Genomic DNA, 20,289 nt, shown 5'->3' with positions numbered 1-20,289 from the left:
TTTATATTATTGATGAGACCATATATTTACAAAGGATTTTGAAAAAATTATTATTTTGTTATATTATCGAATAGTATCTAAAATTACATTAGTCTCAATTTGAGACCGGATAAATTTATTAATTTATAAAGGTTCTACTGTAATTTATCCATGTAGTTATGTAATACATGTATTTTGTGTAATTGAGGATATAATAGTATATTTGGTATGTATGACCATAGACAAGGTGTATCTGAGACAAGGTGTGTTCAAATAAGGAATTTTAAAAATTTCGGAAAATCCAATTTGAGCTAATTAACCTAGTTTCTGTATATAGCTTATAGAAAGAATTATAGCTCACAAACAGGAAGGGAGCCGATCATAATTATTAACGAAGACAAGGTATCTTTATATAGAATTTACTCATCGAGCCTAGAACTTATGTCGAGTGAGAATATCTCAGAGACAGGTGTCATTGCGTCTTTGGCACTCTTCTAAAACATGTCCATAGCTCCTGATAAGATCGTTGTTGCATCATGAGACAGTTCCCCGCCTTTTCCAGCCTAATAATTATCAGAAAATGGTCACAGAAAGTTGAAAAGAAAAAAAGTAATGGATCACCCTAATATTGACAGAACAATTAAAAGCCTTCCAAGTTCTTGAAAGAAACAAACCTCATTACCGTGCATGTAGACAAGTGACTTGAGCTCTGCTCGTCCTAAAAGTTTAGAATGTCTTTTTGGAAGCAGCAAATCGAGTAGCTGAGGCATTGAAAGAAGACAATTTTTAAGAATTCTTTTACCTAACAAAATAATTACCGCTTAATCATAAACTCAATTGATCCACTAAAAGTCTAAAAGTTCCATTGATGTTAAGATGATTGAATTACCTTGCCGATTGGATAAGATAATGGAAAGAAGATTATGATTATCAACCGAACCAAAACCGATAGCTTTGCACCGATGCTCAGTCCGTACCGAGAACATACAACTTGAGGTATAATCTACAACAGTTGAAAATGAATAGTAAGCTATTGTGCAAACGTTTAAAGCTGAGATCAGCAGAGAAAAGCTAATTCAAATTCTGTCCACCTCGACAAATGCAAGTATGAGAGTCACAGATATCAGGACAGCACCCCAAGCTGGAAGTAGGGAATCGACAAAGACCGGTAGAGCCTTTTAGAATTTATCATTAAAAAATACATAGTCAGTATATACTGACTCAGAACTTTCAAAAAAGCACAGTGTGCACAACACAAATAAGTTGTATCCACAGATATACACTTAAGCTTATTACCTCCATTGCCAAAGCATTGCCTATGAGGAGAGTACACAAGAGAAGGTGCTGGTTTTTAACGAGTGGCAAAATCTTTTCTGACCATTTTGTTGCAAATTTTTTTAGATGGTGATAGTATGAATATAAGTAATAAAGTATGAACAGGTCAACAGGTTAATGAAACTGACCAGCGTTTTTGCACTCATGGGGTTCACCAGCTTTGATCATGACCTCGAGCTCGACAAGACTAAGGGACATGAGCCCAAGAGTCAATCCTGACATCAAACCTGCAAAAGCTACTAGAACAACACATTCGAGTATGTACACCCAGAACATGGTTTCACAGCAAGGGACATCATTCGCTGCCATTTCTTAAGTATGTTAGACGGTAAATACTTAACACTATGACTGTTGAGAATGAGAGCTAGTGAGAATCATAGGAACTTAAATAGTATCAGCGGATGACATAGTGTACCAACTGCTGCACCAGTAGAACAGAATCCAAGAACTACCCTCCAAAATTTTATATCAAAGGTATAATCTCATTCTGAAATCAGCTATTACATATGGTGAAAACAAAATACTTTTGTAATTAAGAACCTTTGCATTCACAATTAAATTTTGGTCATCGGCCTCTAAAACACAATGTTGATGTCTAATATCCAACCTTAATCTCCAAATCATTGTCAAATTATCATCCTCGAGTGCCCTGATATCAAACAGAAATACAAGAAAGGCTTATGCACGGATGTTGGCCAAGATAGCAAGTAAAGCTCGGAATCAAGTTCAATGCTCAGCACATAGCTGGTGTGTCAGGATTAAGTTATGACATCCTTTTTTGGAGAGTGAGACCATGTTACACAAAAAAAACACCCACAGGGGATATTCAGACTCACTTAGATGTGAGGGAGAACAACATGCAACTACTGGCATTGTCAATTCACTGAGAGAGAGTGAAACTAGTGAAGTCAGGAAACCTTTTTTAAGTTTCTCTTCCAAAAAACAAATACAACAAAGTATGTTCCAAAGGAGCAGGTGATAAAAGATCAAAAAAAGCCTTGATAACACCAACAATAAAGCGAACGATTGACAAAAAATAAGCAAACGACGGTTGAAAGGACAACAACAATAATAAACCACATGTCTATTATTTTGTTGATATAATATTATAATAGTTTAGTGGTGCTTGTAGTCGATGGTGAATTGCATTTATATATACTGTTAACACTTGTAGATAGGTTTTGTATAAACTCTTGATTCGCAAGTTGAGAATATACATTTTATGATTTGGTTAGTTATGATTTAGAATGAATGATATGACATATTCATATTTTGATTCTCAATTGATATTATTGGATTAATAGTGTACGTTTAAAGCTAATAAGAACTTATCAAATATATAATCGTTTATTAAACGCAAATTTGATATTTTCTAAAATGTATTCATCTTGAATTAGTTGCTATATTATAGGGATGTGATTACAGAATTTGTATTATCAATTTTTTTTGTCAAACTCAGCCCTAAAAATTCGGCATGGAAATTAGATCTTTCCTAAGATACAATGAGCATTAATTGGATGTAAATAAGTACGCTATGTATTAAAAACCAGTCCAAAATATTCGATAATCTTAAGGAAGATCCGGATAATTGAATCGGTTATAATTTTAGTTAAAAATCTGACCCGAAGTTGGCAAAAAGCCAAAAAGTGATGGCACCCTATTGTAATTTAAAAATGCATTTTGAGTTCTATATGTGAATATACTTATTTGGTTATAAATATCCTAAGACAATTTTTAAAATATATATCCTTTTATAAAAATTCAAATCACATCATATGCTAAAAAAAAATCTAAAATTTTATTAACTTTATGTATTAAATAGTAGTTAAAATAATTAAATATAAGATTAAATAAAATTGCAAGGAGAATTATATTTTAATATAACATATTGATTTAAATTAGGTAGATAATTTTAGGAAATTAATATTATCAAATAAGGAAATGATTGTGTTTGGTTGTAAGGATTGTAGAGAATTTAGTTGAGACTTGTTTGGATACAAAGATAAGAAAGGGTGACATAAAAATGTACTGCATAAATGTTAAGATAAATATTCTAATTGAGATAATATACAATGATTTTTTTAACAAATCAAATTTAGCATATGTAAAAAAGAAGTGTTTATAATTAAGTGGTTCCCTTTTTTTTTTTTTTTCATTGATATTTCATTCCATTTATTATCGTGTTATCCCGCGTAGTAATAAGGAAAACTTTAGTTCATCAAAAATACCATTAGTAGTAATTTTTAGTTTGACTCTACTTTATTTCTAAAACTACCTTTTCAAAAGTTGGAAAATATAGGATCAGATATGTTCGAATATTCATTAAATTGAGTAGATTCGATCCAATCTTTTCTATTTCTCTTGGTAAGTTGGTTGATGACTTGTTACCGATGCCGAATTGAACTGGCTTAATCTCACATAAGTTTAATAGCTTAATGACCGAGCCAATAAACTATTCAACCAAATTTGGTGTATCTTGGTTCATTCCAAGTTAACCCGAATGGTGCTAAATCATCTTGCTATAAAATACACATTAGTAGTAATTTTTTATTCTACTCTACTCTACTTCTAAAACCACCTTTCCAAAAATTGGTTTTCTAGGCAATCTAAGTGTAAATCTGTCAAACATACTTATAACTTACTCATGTTATATGTTACATTTTAATAAAAGGTTACTAAAAGTGAAAAGTACACTACAAAATAGGCAAAACAAATCATATGATCTTATATATTTTTTAAAAATATATAGAATGTAATACACACAAAAAAAAAAAAAAAAAAAAAAAAACAGATTTAGATTTGTTTATGAATGGGGGAGCCAGTCAGCCAGGTCTGCCCTTGGGCGAAATTGAAAATTAGAAATAGAGCTAAGAGAGAAAAGTCCATAGAGCTAAATTTGATGGCCCATGCATGTTGATCATCGAACATCAAAATTACTTTTCACCTTAGTTTTGTGGACACTATTTTCTCAAGACATAAATAATATCACTATCATATTATCATGTTCGTAATTACTTTTATTCTGGAAAACTGAAAACAAAAATCGGAATCACATTTATGTGAAAATGATAAGCGAATACTGCGGGGGATAATAAGTGCTTATCATCATTACTTTAGAGAATGCAAAGGAGAGAAGTCAACGACAACTTCTGTGTCCTGTCTCGTACAGATCCAATCCATAACCATAAGTTTCCATTCCATGTGCTTCTTGACATTTACGCAACTTCAACTTATTATGACTTTTGCTAGTGTATATTTCTATTATACATGTCGGATACCTGAAAATTATGAAGAAAATACGACAAATATGTCGAAATAAACGATTGAAAATAAATTATACACAAAAGTCGAAATGTATATCTCTTTATAGAGCCGTCGCTAACTTTTCAAGGACCGCAATCAAAAAAAAAAAGGTTGAATATTTGTAATATTTATTAAAACAAAGACGAAAGATAAAAAAAATGACATAGTGAACTCGTAACGAGTGAGTCTTCACAAACACTCCTAACGCCATTAGACCAAATAAACTTTTGAGAAAATTAGACCAAATTTTGTATATAATATATACAGCGGCAAAATAATGATTCAATGGTTTGGCCTATGGACCGGCTGTGTCTCTTTAGTTCTGAAATTGGTCCTTTTGTGAAACTGTTGTGACTTATCTAGCGATCCGATTTGATCTACGGAAAATGATTTTCTCAAAATTCGATGTGCTAATTTCGCAAAAAGATTTTATAGAAATGTTTTAAGGTTGTGGCTAAGAATAAGACTAAATATAGTTCCTCGTCTACTTTGATACACAAAACGAGCCTTCACATCTCGATGATGAAGCTAATCACGTACGGGTGGAAACTGGCAAGCGGTTGATAAGGCGTAACATGACTTATATTGGACCCGCATATACATACTACTAGTATATTAGAACATTTTCGATAAAAAAAAGATATTTTTTCGTGACGAAACAGTTGTTTACAATAATCTTAGAAATCAAAGATGAAACTTAAAATAAGCAAGAGAGCATGACGGGAGATGTACGAGAAATCTGGTGGTTGCGTGAGAGCAGCCCCGGCTCATATCTATGGCGAGAGGGGCAATTGCCATGGGACGAGTATGTGCATGGACATTCGAGGGATCACATGCATGGGTCATTTTTTCCCTACGTATTAATTAGATAAGAAGAACATGCCATCTTTCTCGACAAAGTTGAATGTTACATAATAAATCAAAGATTATTTAGTTATTCAAAATGCATATAGTAGACCGTAGACCAAAAACAATATTCTGAAATTACTAAATTTATATTGGCAAAATGACAAAAAATTTTAGCAGCATAAGATTAGTTTTAAATAGTGTCGCAATCCGATTCAATTCGATCAAGCAAAGTTATATACTTATATGTGATATACGTTACAAAAATAATAAAGAAAAATAAAATAGAAAGTTGACACTAAACTAGGGTCTGGGTGATAACATAGAAAAAATGTTAACAGGTTTTGCATTTAATTGTGATTTGAATGTAATAGTTAATTATGTTTGTTGGCGATATTAATAGCACGTGATGTGAAGGATTTACAGCAGAAGGAGCCAGAGAGAGAAAACGACATGGCAACTAGTTTAAGTGATTTACCGTGAGTTATCAAAAAAAGAAAAAAAACTAATTAGTCTAAGTGATAAAAAAACAAAAAACAAAACTAAGTCTAAAGCGTTTGCTTATGACATTTTACTTCTTGGATATTCTATATTTTTTGGACGTTCATAAATCATAATAATTTCAAGTGACGGTCGATAATTAATCGTTGTTGGATATATTTTAATTTTATTTCAAGAATCGAAGATCTCGTACGGCGTTTTTCTAGCTATAATCGCTGCAAATCATTAATACGTCTGTAATAGAAGTTAGGAAAAGTATAGTTGTTTTTAAAACTAGTTTATTTTAGCTTATATTGCTAAGGTTTTTAGTTAAACTATGGGTCTGAATGGTAACAACGTATATGGCTGTGCGGGACAAAAAATTTGATAGTGCGGTACAGTTCAACTGCGGTTCATGCAGGAGAAATATATTTGCGGAAAAAGTACGGTTTATATAGAATTAGCGGTATTGAGTAATCTTTGATTGGTGAAAAAATAATTGTGGTTCATAATAAAGTTATATATATTATTACTGTAACAATTACTATAATAATTGTCTGATTAAATTAGCAAAAATAATAATGGTATGAAAAAACTTCTATATGATTTATGTTAATTAAAAGATATTTAGAACTTTAAATAAACAAATTTGTTTAAATTTCTTATGTACATATTTTTATGCCCAACTAAAAATATTATTCATAGGTTATTAATATTTGCTATTTATAGCATATGTATAATGTTATTCATTTTGTTATTTATAGTTTATGAGAGAGAGAATGAGAATATTTTTCTTGGGTTCAAATGGTGATAGTGCTCATTTATATATATTTATTATTAAATGTAATGCCCGCGAACCAAAACTCTGGGTTTTGGGGGTGGGTGTCGATCGACACTCATGTGGTGTCGGTCGACACCACTTATTTCTGGTTCGACCAGATTGATTGAATTATCGATTTGGACCGGTTTGGTTTAGGAAAAACCATTGAACCGAGATATTTAAGTGGGAAAACGACCTAGGTCGTGTTTTATTTTTGTCTTGGTCGCTGTTTGTTGATTTTGAGAGAGAAAGAGGAGAAAACAGTTTCTAAGAGTTCATGTGAGAGTTTGTGAGATTTGAAGGCATTTTTGGAGAGATCTTGCTGTGAGAGTGAAGATCCAAGGCTAGGAACGTGGTGGGAAGGTTGTTGTGGTGGTAGCTTCGTCCTTTGGGCTTATATCTCTTTGTTGGCTAAGGTGAGTGCATGACCATGGCTTATCTAAGCTAAGATCTCTGTTTCTGTGATATTGTGTGTTGTTTGGTTGTTTGTTTAAGGTTGTTTGTGAGTTTTTCGTAGCTCCTGAGGCTTGGATTCATTCCTGGGATTGTGTGGGACGAATAGGAGAAGTTTGGAGGCGAGATTCGAAGGCTCTGTTCGAAGGAAATCATTGTCGACACCAATGTCGTGTCGGTCGACACTAACGCGAGGACGGCTCGGGAACTTAGCGAGTGTCGGTCGACACCATGTGGAGGTGTCGGTCGACACCGTTAGGGTTTCGGGGGTATCGAGCAGGTGTCGGTCGACACCCAAGTGGTGTTGGTCGACACCAGATGTTCAGTGTCGGTCGACACCTTCTGGTATCGGTCGACACCATTCTGACAGTAACCGGATCGTGTTGGGTCACTTGTTCATGTTCCTGGTTTATTTTATTGTTGTTGTTTTTGGCATGAGAGATCTTATTGTTTGTGTGTATAGCCCAATAGATGGGAGGATTGCCTCACTGAGTATTTATCAAANGTTGTGGTGGTAGCTTCGTCCTTTGGGCTTATATCTCTTTGTTGGCTAAGGTGAGTGCATGACCATGGCTTATCTAAGCTAAGATCTCTGTTTCTGTGATATTGTGTGTTGTTTGGTTGTTTGTTTAAGGTTGTTTGTGAGTTTTTCGTAGCTCCTGAGGCTTGGATTCATTCCTGGGATTGTGTGGGACGAATAGGAGAAGTTTGGAGGCGAGATTCGAAGGCTCTGTTCGAAGGAAATCATTGTCGACACCAATGTCGTGTCGGTCGACACTAACGCGAGGACGGCTCGGGAACTTAGCGAGTGTCGGTCGACACCATGTGGAGGTGTCGGTCGACACCGTTAGGGTTTCGGGGGTATCGAGCAGGTGTCGGTCGACACCCAAGTGGTGTTGGTCGACACCAGATGTTCAGTGTCGGTCGACACCTTCTGGTATCGGTCGACACCATTCTGACAGTAACCGGATCGTGTTGGGTCACTTGTTCATGTTCCTGGTTTATTTTATTGTTGTTGTTTTTGGCATGAGAGATCTTATTGTTTGTGTGTATAGCCCAATAGATGGGAGGATTGCCTCACTGAGTATTTATCAAATACTCATGCATCTCAATTTGTGTTTGTGGTGCAGGTAAAGGCAAAGTGTGATCGTGGAATCAAGGCAATGAAGAGGAAGATGTTCTAGGGACTCGATTGGATGTTGTCTGGCATTGCTAGGTTGCTATAGTTGGGTCTTTAGAACTTATTAGGTTGTCGGTTCCTTGGTTTCCTGTTGTTTGACATTGAAATGGTTAGGATTGATTGTTGGTTATTCTATTATGGATTAATATTGGATTTTTGGTTCAGTTGGTTATTTAATTGGTCTTGTTATTCCGCTGTTGTTTGTGATTGTGGTAGGTGGCTAGTGGATATGGGACCACTAGTCATAGTTATTTATATTATTATTATTTATTATTAAAAAAAACGGGTCAAGTCGTTTCATTAATTTTGTCTAAATAAATGAGTAAATTTATAAATAATTAATATAATTGTAAATTAATATATGTTTTGTATTTGTGAAAAAAATATTGCATATGTTTATGACCCTTAAATACCCAAATTTATTTAAACTAAAAGTTTAACTTATTTATTTATTGATTACTAACTTTTTTCTATATAAAAGATAGATGAATTTATTAAAATTTATTTTGTTATTTACAAATAATGTATTATCATTTATTACAGAATCATACATTTATGGAAAGAGGATTTTAGTCCCGCACCATATATGGAGAGTATTCATTAAGCAGTGCGTTTTATGTTTCACAAGACATAACAAAAAATTAAAGCGGTTTTCCTTTTATAGTTTTTCAAAAACCGCAAAACATGTATAATTATGTGATTGGTGTATTTATTGCTGATTGTGATTTTTGGAAAAACGCCCCGCTCTATTTGGTCACCATTTAAGGCCTAAGGTTGTGATTGGGAACCAGCAGAAGCGGATTTGAAAGTGTTTTTTTTGTAAAAAACGCTTTCCTTACACCAATCACAAGTTTTTTTAATATTTACGTTTTTTTCTAAAAAAAAGAAAAAAAAAACAGATGCGTTTTTGACCTTTGGATAAAGCCTTATACCGCTTTCCTAAAGAGATGCACCATTTACTCAGCAGGTTTTCTAAAAAAACGCCAATTTCTATTTTTTATTTCTTTTTATTATAATAATAATTATTTTATCAAAAGAAGATAAATCAGACGGCTACAAGTAATATAAGGAGATGCAACTAGGGTTTAACTTCTAAGAAACATGTGGTTTGTTTTTCATATTTTCATTTAAAAAAAATTAACCAGTATTTATATGGCAATTTTAAACGTGTATACATATATTGTTTATTTGGTATGACAAAGCCTTAATAATAGAAAGAAAATATTTGCAAAAAAGAAAATAATATAGAAAGAAGATTTTCTTTATCAAAAATATTTATAACAACAAATTTTCTTAGTATATTTATTTCCTGTTTTTGTGCTTATGTTGTTAAAAGAAATTTAATAATTTTTTGATCTAACAAAAATTTTGATTAAAAATAATAAGTTTGTTGAATATTTTTCCCAACAATTTTTTTAGTCTCTTTTTAGAATATATATCTAATCAACAAATAATTTCTATTTTAATTAATAAAATAATATACATTCTGTACTGTTTATTGTTTTTTACCAATCAAACATTATTTTGTATCGCTTATTTTGGATTAACCGCACTTGTCCGGCAAATACATTTGTCCCGCACATACCGCAGTTGAACCGTACCGCACTATCAAATTGTTTGTCCCGCACTACTAAAACTGCGGTTACCATTCCGAGCCTAAGAATAAGTAACAACCAGAACAAGAAGAAAAAAAAAACAAGTTACCAATTATCTCTAGATCTTCCAATGGAAAAATGCATCATAAGTAATGACTCTGAATAGTTTTATTGCCACCGTTTAACTCTCTTTCACTCTTAACACACACGAAAGTTACGTGTTACTTACTAGCTATAATCTTTTTTCCTCAGTGAACAAAAACTGGTTTTGCTCTTGTTCTTGTACAAAATTAAATAATTAATTGTAAACAATATATACATTATGTCACATATATAAGGGACATTTAGCATGAGAATATGAACCGTAAATTGTAATGGGAAGAGCCGAAACGTCTTAACTACCTAATGAGAAAATAAAAACCTAAAGAATAATTGTTTACAACTTATACTTTTAACCCATAAACCATGAAATCGAAACTCTAATCTAATCATAAAATACTAAACCCTAACTCATATTATTGTATCAAACACGTACGGTCAAAGTCATCATCCTTATTATGGCCCTCCAAGCAAAACCCATATAGGTATTCTAAATCTATTATGTTTCTGTTTATTTTTAGTGTTTTTTTTGTGTCATCCACATATTATAATATTCAAGATTTGAACTAAGGACTTTTATCGAAGAAATTTACCATAAAAGAACTTCCTCAAACCCCCTATTATCTTTATACTAAAACGAAAGTGATCGGATCGTTCACGCAATAAAGTCGACATCACTCATGACCTCATAGTACATGAATTGTTTTGGTTAGTACGTAAACATAATATAAATTTTGTTTGCTTGTTTTGCTTTAATGTTGATATATATATATATATATATATATATATATATATATATATATATATATATATATATATATATATCACTACAATATATAAGTATATATATATAAGTTAGATTGGAATCATGTTCTCACGATCTCTACTCTGTACTCGCTTAACATTTTACTAATGTACTACATTCAATTCCACCTTCTCACACCACACCACATCAGTTAGCAAAAGAAGCAACATGATGAATATGATCACGCACAAAATCTCTTTTCTATTACTACATTCATTATTACTCTGCCTCCGTCCTCTCACCACCTTAGCCAACGGCAATTCTACCGGCATTGACCCGTGGTGCGACCAAACTCCGTACCCTTATCCGTGCAAACGCTACTTCATAAAACACAGCGGTTTTCGACAGCCAACACAATTATCCGAGTTCCGAGTACTACTCGTGGAAGCAGCCATGGCTCGGGCCGTATCCGCTCGGAACAAATTGACTAATTCCAGCAAGACTGACGGCAAGAAACAAGCCGTCTTGTCAGATTGCCTTGAACTCTTTGGAGACACTGTTATGCAGCTAAACCGCACGCTCCAGGGCGTGTCTTCAAAAACCAGTGTAGGTAAACGGTGCACTGACTTCGACGCTCAGACGTGGCTGAGCACCGCGCTTACAAACACCGAGACTTGCCGACGCGGCTCCACCGATCTCAACGTCACGGATTTTGTAACACCCATCGTTTCAAACACTAAAATCTCCCACCTCATCAGCAACTGCTTAGCCATCAATGGAGCCCTCTTGACCGCCCGAAAAAACGAGAGCGCCACCGGTGATTCGAGGGGTTTTCCAACGTGGGTTTCCGGTAAAGAGAGGAGACTTCTACAATCGCAATCGGTGCGTGCCAACATCGTGGTGGCCAAAGATGGATCAGGACATTTCAAGACGGTGCAAGCGGCTATTGACTTGGCTGGACGGAGAAAGGTGACGTCAGGGAGGTTCGTTATATACGTGAAGAGAGGAATATATCAAGAAAACATAGACGTACGTTTCAATAACGATAACGTAATGTTGATCGGAGATGGTATGAGATACACCATTATCACAGGTGGTCGAAGTGTTAAAGGAGGTTACACCACTTACAGTTCCGCCACTGCCGGTAAATTAATTAATTTTCACTAATCTTTTATTTATTTATTTTTTAGTGTGACAGCATTATTATAAGTTTATAACTATCTAGATAAACGTACCATTTATGATTTGAAGTTTTATTTCATTTTTTCCTGGAACAATTTGCTAAATTAGTAAATTGCGTGTGATCTAGGTATCGAGGGACTTCACTTCATAGCAAAAGGCATAGCGTTCCGGAACACGGCAGGTCCGGCAAAGGGACAGGCCGTGGCACTCAGGTCATCCTCAGACCTTTCAATCTTCTATAGATGCTCAATCGAAGGATACCAAGACACATTGATGGTCCATTCGCAACGCCAGTTTTACCGAGAGTGTTACATCTATGGAACAGTCGATTTCATCTTTGGAAACGCAGCCGTCGTTCTTCAAAACTGTATTATCCTCCCTCGCCGACCACTCAAAGGTCAAGCCAATGTAATAACTGCGCAAGGTCGTTCTGATCTATTTCAGAACACGGGGATCTCTATCCATAACTCAATGATCCTACCGGCTTCTGATCTAAAACCGGTGGTTCGTAGCGTTAAGACATATATGGGACGTCCTTGGATGAAGTACTCGCGCACTGTAGTTCTGAGGACGTATATAGATACTGTTGTGAGTCCCGTAGGATGGTCTACATGGACTAAAGGTTCGACATATGGTCTCGACACGCTGTTCTACGCGGAATATAAGAATATCGGACCGGCTTCATCCACGAGGTGGCGTGTCCGTTGGAAAGGGTTTCATGTGTTGAGTAAAGCTTCCGATGCATCTGCTTTTACTGTCGGAAAATTCATCGCCGGTACTGCATGGCTGCCACGCACTGGCATACCCTTCAGTTCCGGACTTTAAAGGCCGTCTTTGGTTTTTCATGCTTTAGTTTACAATGATGTAAAAGTTTGTATTTCTAAATATAATTCATTAGGAATATGAATGAACCTTAGCTTTAAGCATAATGAATTCAGTATAAGACCTTGCGGAAACAAAGATCGAAACGGGAATATTAGAAGCATGTTCTATTTAACTTAAGCAAGATCTTGTTGTATATAGGATTGTCTATTATGAGTGGTTTCTAATAGAAGATTTAATGACGTCTGCGCGTAATTAATGGACTTGTTAATTTAAACTATGTGTGCGCTTCTGTTCTTTGTTTTTACAGATTAATTGTGTGAGTAAGTGTGCATGGAACACTCAAGGGATCACATGGGTCATTATATTTTATTCTTTCGAAGTATTTTAATTAGAGAACACGAACATGCCATCTCTCTCGACAAGTTGAACGTTCATGATCATTAAATTATATAATGATCCGAAATGTGTTTTATAGCAATTCTATACTGAAAATACTCAACTTATGTTTTCAATACATAAAACTAAAATAAAAACATATATAATCAGATCTGTTCTTTATATGTGATAACGTAAAGAAAATTGCTAACTAATGAAAACACTAAAACAACAAATTAAACAATCCAGTCTTGCTGATAGTTAAAACAATGTTGACAGGTTTTGCATTCAATGTAGATTTGAGTGTGCATGATAGTTAATTATGTTGGTTGACAATATAAGTAGCATGTGAAATGAAGGATTCACATCGGCAGAGAAGAAAAAGGATATAAGCAAGTAACCAACTAAGCTTTTTATTTTAAATGACTTTTACATCTTGGATTCTAGACATAGGATGTTAATAATCATATTAAATACATAGTTAGGATGTTAATACTCATACTTAATACATAGTTAGGATGTTAATACTCATATTTAATACCTTCAAGTGAGGATTTTTAATTGTTGTCGGATTTTTAAATTTTTAATTTCAGTATTCAAGATCTCGTACGGCGTTCTTCTAGGAAAAGTATAATTGTTTAAGAATTTCTTGTTCCTTACTGATTTTTCAATAACTTTTTAGTCAAATTACGAAGACGTCATAATTCTTAAAAAAAAGAAAAGTTGAGTGACATCTTTGTAATTGTTTAATTAATCAAACTTTTATCTACTATACTAACAAAATGTTATCAACTATTACAAAAGTTAGAACTTTGAAAACGAGTTATTGTTGCTTTTATTACTAGTACCAGATGTCAAATAATGAGAAAATTCTTACTTTTATCGTTCCTTTTTATCAAGCGTTTTGAAACATCGTGTAAGAAACATAGCAATACATGGAGGGCCATTATAAAAGATAAGTAAAAGAGAACTAAACACGTAATTATAAAGTTTTTGATCATATCATCAGTTGTTTATAACATGCACGATTTTAACTCCAATTTACATAAGGATTTTTTTTAAGAAGCCAATATTACAAAAAAAAACAACAATTTATTGGTTAAAGTGTATGAGTATATATCCTGAAGAACCCCTAAAACAATACCTTTATTACTAAAATTAAGTGATAGTATCGTTCACGCAATAAGAAGACAGCAGCCATCGAGCTAGCAAAGGTAGATCTCATTCATAACCTCACAATATAAATTTTGTTTGCTTGTTTCGCTTTAAATTTCAATACCACCACAATATATAATTGTAGATTTAAGATATAGATTGGAGTCATGTTCCCACTCTCTAGTCTCTAGCTATTACCTTGAATTACATTCGATTCCACCCTCTCTCACAGTACCAAAACCACATCAAGATGATGTTGCCAAAATTCTCTTTTCTATCTCTACATTTACTATTACTATCACTACTCTGCCTCCGTCCTCTCACCACCTTAGCCGATGGCAATTCCACAACCGGTCAAGGTATTGACCGGTGGTGTGACAAAACTCCATACCCGGATCCATGCAAATGCTACTTCAAGAACCACAATGGTTTTCGACAGCCGACACAACTATCCGAGTTCCGAGTAATGCTGGTGCAAGCAGCCATTGATCGGGCCGTATCAGCAAGGGACGAGTTGACTAATTCCGGGCAGAACTGCACAGATTGCAAGAAACAAGCTGTTTTGACAGACTGCATTGACCTCTACGGAGACACGATCATGCAACTAAACCGGACGCTGCAAGGCGTGTCTCCAAAAGCCATTGAACGGTGCACCGACTTCGACGCTCAAACATGGCTGAGTACCGCACTTACCAACACAGAGACTTGCCGACGCGGCTCAACCGATTTCAACGTCTCAGATTTCATCACACCCATCGTTTCAAACACCAAAATCTCCAACCTCATCAGTAACTGCTTAGCCGTCAACGGAGCCCTCTTGCCCGCCGTGAACAACGGAACCACCACCGCTGATTTTCCCACGTGGGTTTCCGGTAAAGATAGAAGACTTTTGAGAACCGTTCGAGCCAACCTCGTGGTGGCTAAAGACGGATCGGGACAGTTCAATACGGTGCAAGCGGCTATTGACGTGGCTGGACGAAGAAGGTCAATGTCAAAGAGATTCGTAATATATGTGAAAAGAGGGATATATCAAGAAAACATAAACGTACGTCTCAATAATGATAACATAATGTTGGTCGGAGATGGAATGAGATCCACCATTATCACCGGTGGTCGAAGTGTCCAAGGAGGTTACACCACTTACAACTCCGCTACTGCCGGTAAATAATTTAATTGTTTTCATTAATTTCTAATTAGTAGATTGGATCTAACAAGTGATCTATGTCATTTAATGAAAAAATAAATCGAATATTCCGTAGTACGACTTGAGTTTTCCAATCGATAAGATTCATGGCGGAGACGTCCAAAGTAAATCATACATTGGGATCGTAATCAGTTATTATCATTAGTTCATTACTTAAAAAGTTATAAAATATATCTATATAATAAACAAACGTAACCGTTGTTTTTTTTTTCCCCCGCAAAATGTGTAAGCGTTACCATTTAAAAGATTCTATGTCATTTTTTCTCTCATTGTGAAACAGTTGTCTTACATTGCGTGTGATCCAGGTATTGAGGGACTTCACTTCATTGCCAAAGGCATAGCGTTTCAGAATACAGCTGGTCCAGCCAAGGGACAAGCCGTGGCACTTCGGTCATCGTCCGACCTCTCAATCTTCTACAAATGTTCGATTGAAGGATACCAAGACACACTGATGGTCCATTCTCAACGCCAGTTTTACCGCGAGTGCTACATCTATGGAACAGTCGATTTCATCTTCGGAAATGCAGCTGCCGTTTTCCAAAATTGTCTCATCCTCCCTCGTCGGCCACTTAAAGGTCAAGCCAATGTAATAACCGCACAAGGTCGTGCTGATCCGTTCCAGAACACAGGGATCTCTATCCATAACTCACAAATCATACCGGCTCCTGATCTAAAACCGGTGCTCAGTAGCGTTAAGACTTATATGGGCCGGCCTTGGATGAAGTACTCACGCACTGTAGTTCTTCAGACGTATATAGATACTGTTGTGAGTCCGGTCGGGTGGTCACCGTGGATTGAAGGTTCGGTGTTTGGTCTTGACACTCTGTTCTACGCAGAGTATAAGAATACCGGACCAGCTTCATCCACAAGGTGGCGTGTCCGTTGGAAAGGGTTTCATGTGTTGGGTAGAGCTTCCGATGCATCTGCTTTCACTGTTGGGAAATTCATCGCCGGGGCTGCGTGGCTCCCACGCACGGGAATACCCTTCACTTCCGGGCTCTAGAGGCAGTCTTTGGTTTATCCGTACTTAAAATTACAATAAATAAATTTTAAACTTTTGAATATAAGTCAGTATGCATATCATGAAACTTTAAGTTTTAGCTATAGATGAAGAACCGAGCTTTCAGTTCAAGACACTGCGAAAACGAGTATACAAATCATGTCCTATTATTATTTTCATTTGACATTCAGGAATGGAACATGACGGATCACAATGAGATTCTCGTCCTGTGCCGTCCCAAAATGTGATCCTAATGATTGTCCCAATTAATATTGCTTATCTCTGATACTAAGGACACGAGGATAATGGTAGATATTAATGTAGAATATCCACAAAAGAGAGCTTTAGATACAGTTGCAAAGAGTTGAACAAGGATCATGATTGAACTCCAAATAACCTATATAACTACGAAGAACAAAGCCTTAGACACAAACGCATCTGAGTACCTAAAAATCAATAAAATGAGAGAAACACAACGAATTCAACAGTTGGATATATTCTCCATCTACATCCCTAACCAATGGGAAATCAGAATACCAGACAAGAGTAGATTCGCAGATGATGCAACGGAATCAGCAGAAAGACCAAGACGAGGCAAGAAATATAATCATCATGCTGAAAATTAGTTTCAACGGTCCATTTGGTATTGATTTTGCAGCAGAGCTGTGATGTTGTTCCCTGCAAGAAATTAACAAAGCAGAGTTACTTAGTTTTTTTTTTCATAATCTGAAGGTTAAACTACAGAAGGAGAGAGTGAAGTTTCTGATCCTTACTTTTGCAAGTTCTGAAGAGCACCACAGTACAGGACATTTGGGGGCGGATCCATTTCCGTACTTCCGTTCTCCTCGGGATTTAGAATTCGCATGTATGTTTCTTGGCCAAGATACCATCTGTCAAGATTCTCAACTCGGATATTCCAAACTCCGACATTATCGAGGGAAACAAGTACAGCAGTCCATGCCCCTGGATAAACCTGAAGCAAACATTTGAAAAAAAAATCCAATTAGGTAAATATGCTGACCAATATTATAATAAGTACAGTTGGTGAACAAAGACAGATTGCAAATGAGAAACAACCTCAACCGTGCTTCGTGATATTGCATCCCAGTTGTTATATGAACCTTTCCTGTCTTCTGACCATATACCAAAGTCCATCCTGGAATACCAAATTTTGAAAATCCACGTTAGAGCAGTGAAACTGATCGAAAATATAATATATGTACCCAGGAGTGGCATGATTTACTTACCCAACCACGTAAAACGAATATCCGTCCATATGAAAGCTCTGGATTTTGGTGTCATTGTTCTGGAAGATAACTTGTATAAAGCCCTTGTATGTAGCGTTGATGATAGAATTGTCTAGTCGTGGATGCCTATCATCAAGTGGTCTGTCTGGGAAATCTAACTTATAATCTCCTTTCACTTTATGGTGGTCTGCAAGCCTCATGGGGGTGCTTGGATTGACAAATGAAATACCATTAAGCGTTGCACGAACTTTCCCATTGATTTCTGTTGGAGGCAAACTCCTCAAGATGTATGTGCTTGTTATATTTATCTGTCCGTAGTGAAATGATCCTTGCGGATTTGGACGAGCTCCACCTGCAGATGTGTTTTGCCTGCAAATGAAAAGCATAAGGATTACATTTACATGGCTACAGGCTCAATTCAAATATTCACTTGCTTGAAGAGTTTTCTAGACATACTTTATGGCTCTTGGTTGGTTCATTGCGGACCAAGGGTGATAAACGTCAGTTGCTGGAACTGGCAAAGGACCAGAAGCAGGTCCTTTGGAATTGGAATAATGGAGAATGCCAACACCTGTGACTCTTTGCCACACTGTTTCATTAACAAATCTAGCACTCGCCACAATGTAGTAGTCGCTTGTAGCGTTTTGGTCCATGGTGACCAAGAAAGAGTAAGACTGTCCCACGTGAACATCGAAATCTGTGAAGTTCATTTGGGAGGTGTACCGACCCTCAGTTTCAATCAAAAGCAATTTGTGGTTCTGAATCCTGAAGTTCAAGCTTGTCGAGATACCAACATTGTGAACGCGGATCCTGTATGTTTTCCCTGAAAAATGTAACTCGAATGAAGTAAGAGGGAATAAATCTAAAAGCCAACTTTGATTTGCAATACAATGACAGAACAAAGAGCTGAAACTGGAGATCCAGTACTGCACAAAACTCCTCAACCAAAATTCGAATAAGAAGCAAACTGGAACAGAATGTAAGCAAAGTTGCAATACAACTCTCAAAATGTTACCTGGATCAACATTAATGGTTTCATGTTCAATTCCATCAGGGACACTGCTATTGTACTTGAAAGGACCCTTCCCATTGATGAGAACTCCATCCGGCATCCCAAGTTCTTTACCAGAGTCAAGTAGACTCCTTAATGCCTAAAACAAAACAGAGTTTCACATATGTAAACACACTGAAACTTATAATCAACAAGAAAATAAACACCCAGTACTACACACTTACTGTATGGTTCTGAGTATACCAATCACCAATAATGAAGATGATTTCTCCATCAGGCTTAGGGAAAGGGATAGGGACAAGGTCACGGTTGTTGATTATGATAGCACCAAAACCACCAGAAGCTCTCTGAAAGTTAAGTGAAGGAGAGTAGAAATAACTTCCAATCTGATCTTTCAACTGAAAATCATAAGTGAAGTTCCATTTAGGAGGAATTGGACAGTTTGTGCCAAGAACACCGTCTTGCCACGAGTCACGCCGCATCTGAACACCAGGCCTACCCAAAAAAAATTTCAAAAAAAATGTCAGGAATCATCACACATAAAGCAGAGGCTCATCCAAATGAAAAAAAAAAAGTGCCACAGAGTAATGTTTTAAAAGGATCATCACCAAGTGAGTAAAAGAGGCTCATCCAAATGATTGATTACGTTAACATCAACATTGTAGTTCGTAGTCGCATTAATCACAGGACCTGGAAATTTCCCATTGACGGCTATAACCTACAAAGGAACAACAATATAATCAGATACATCATTTGCAAAACTCCAAATCCCAAATCAACATGTAAAGATAACAACAGTTCGTCTTCTTAGATCAAAGAACAAGTTAAACGTCAAAATCAAATTAGGTGATGAAACGAAGAAGCAGATCATCATCACTCGCTTAAAAAAAAAACCCCAGTAACCAACCAACCACCTCCGACGAACGAACGAACCGTAATGTTTAGATCTCCAGAGCAAACAACTACGATATGATTTTTTAGCAAAATCAACTAGATTTTAACACCTAAGATGATCTGATTACGTCAACTTAAACCTCAATTTCACATGGAAAAGCAAAAAAAAAAAAAAAAAAAAAGAGAGGGTTTAGGGCGAAAGGAGACCTGTTGAGGAACACCGAGAGGAGAAGCGGTGATGTACGACAGAGTGAAATCGTAAGAGACGTAAGGATCACCAGCGAGAGAGAAGCCAAAGAGAAGAGCCAAGCAGACGAAAACCAAAAACCGCGAGACAAAATCAGTAGCCGCCATTTGTGAGAAAATCTAGGTTTCTTCAGTCGATGATGATCTTCGGTTACAGAAACGACAATTATCTGAGCAACCAAAAAAAAAAAAAAATCGAAGACGAAGAAGCAAAAAGGAGGAAGATGAAGAGTGTGTAAAGTGTGTGTGTGTGGGTTTTTGAAACTGCTCTGACAAAGAGAAAGAGAGATTGAAGAACAAAAATACTAATAATT

The 20,289-nt window shown here is 35.9% G+C and overlaps 3 protein-coding genes and 1 pseudogene across 3 annotated transcripts; 2 read left to right on the top strand and 2 right to left on the bottom strand.

Annotated features, from left to right (window-relative positions):
- On the bottom strand, nucleotides 399-1,623 carry LOC104763374 (annotated as a pseudogene).
- Nucleotides 10,984-12,945, top strand: LOC104761150 (probable pectinesterase/pectinesterase inhibitor 60). Its single transcript, XM_010484185.2, has 2 exons — nucleotides 10,984-11,979; nucleotides 12,145-12,945. Exons 1-2 carry the CDS (start codon nucleotides 11,064-11,066, stop codon nucleotides 12,840-12,842), a joined length of 1,614 nt encoding a protein of 537 aa, XP_010482487.1. The 5' UTR covers nucleotides 10,984-11,063; the 3' UTR covers nucleotides 12,843-12,945.
- On the top strand, nucleotides 14,368-16,793 carry LOC104761149 (probable pectinesterase/pectinesterase inhibitor 59). The gene is made up of 2 exons (XM_010484183.2): nucleotides 14,368-15,532; nucleotides 15,882-16,793. Exons 1-2 carry the CDS (start codon nucleotides 14,623-14,625, stop codon nucleotides 16,577-16,579), a joined length of 1,608 nt encoding a protein of 535 aa, XP_010482485.1. The 5' UTR covers nucleotides 14,368-14,622; the 3' UTR covers nucleotides 16,580-16,793.
- LOC104761148 (monocopper oxidase-like protein SKS2) lies at nucleotides 16,903-20,224 on the bottom strand. Its single transcript, XM_010484182.2, has 9 exons — nucleotides 19,937-20,224; nucleotides 19,444-19,553; nucleotides 19,060-19,330; nucleotides 18,839-18,974; nucleotides 18,280-18,646; nucleotides 17,824-18,192; nucleotides 17,654-17,732; nucleotides 17,350-17,549; nucleotides 16,903-17,254 (listed from the first exon to the last, which is right to left on the bottom strand). Exons 1-9 carry the CDS (start codon nucleotides 20,081-20,083, stop codon nucleotides 17,149-17,151), a joined length of 1,785 nt encoding a protein of 594 aa, XP_010482484.1. The 5' UTR covers nucleotides 20,084-20,224; the 3' UTR covers nucleotides 16,903-17,148.

Source organism: Camelina sativa, chromosome 18 (genome assembly GCF_000633955.1).
Source record: "Camelina sativa cultivar DH55 chromosome 18, Cs, whole genome shotgun sequence".
NCBI classification, from domain to species: domain Eukaryota; kingdom Viridiplantae; phylum Streptophyta; class Magnoliopsida; order Brassicales; family Brassicaceae; genus Camelina; species Camelina sativa.
This window is presented reverse-complemented; position numbering and strand designations above follow the sequence as displayed.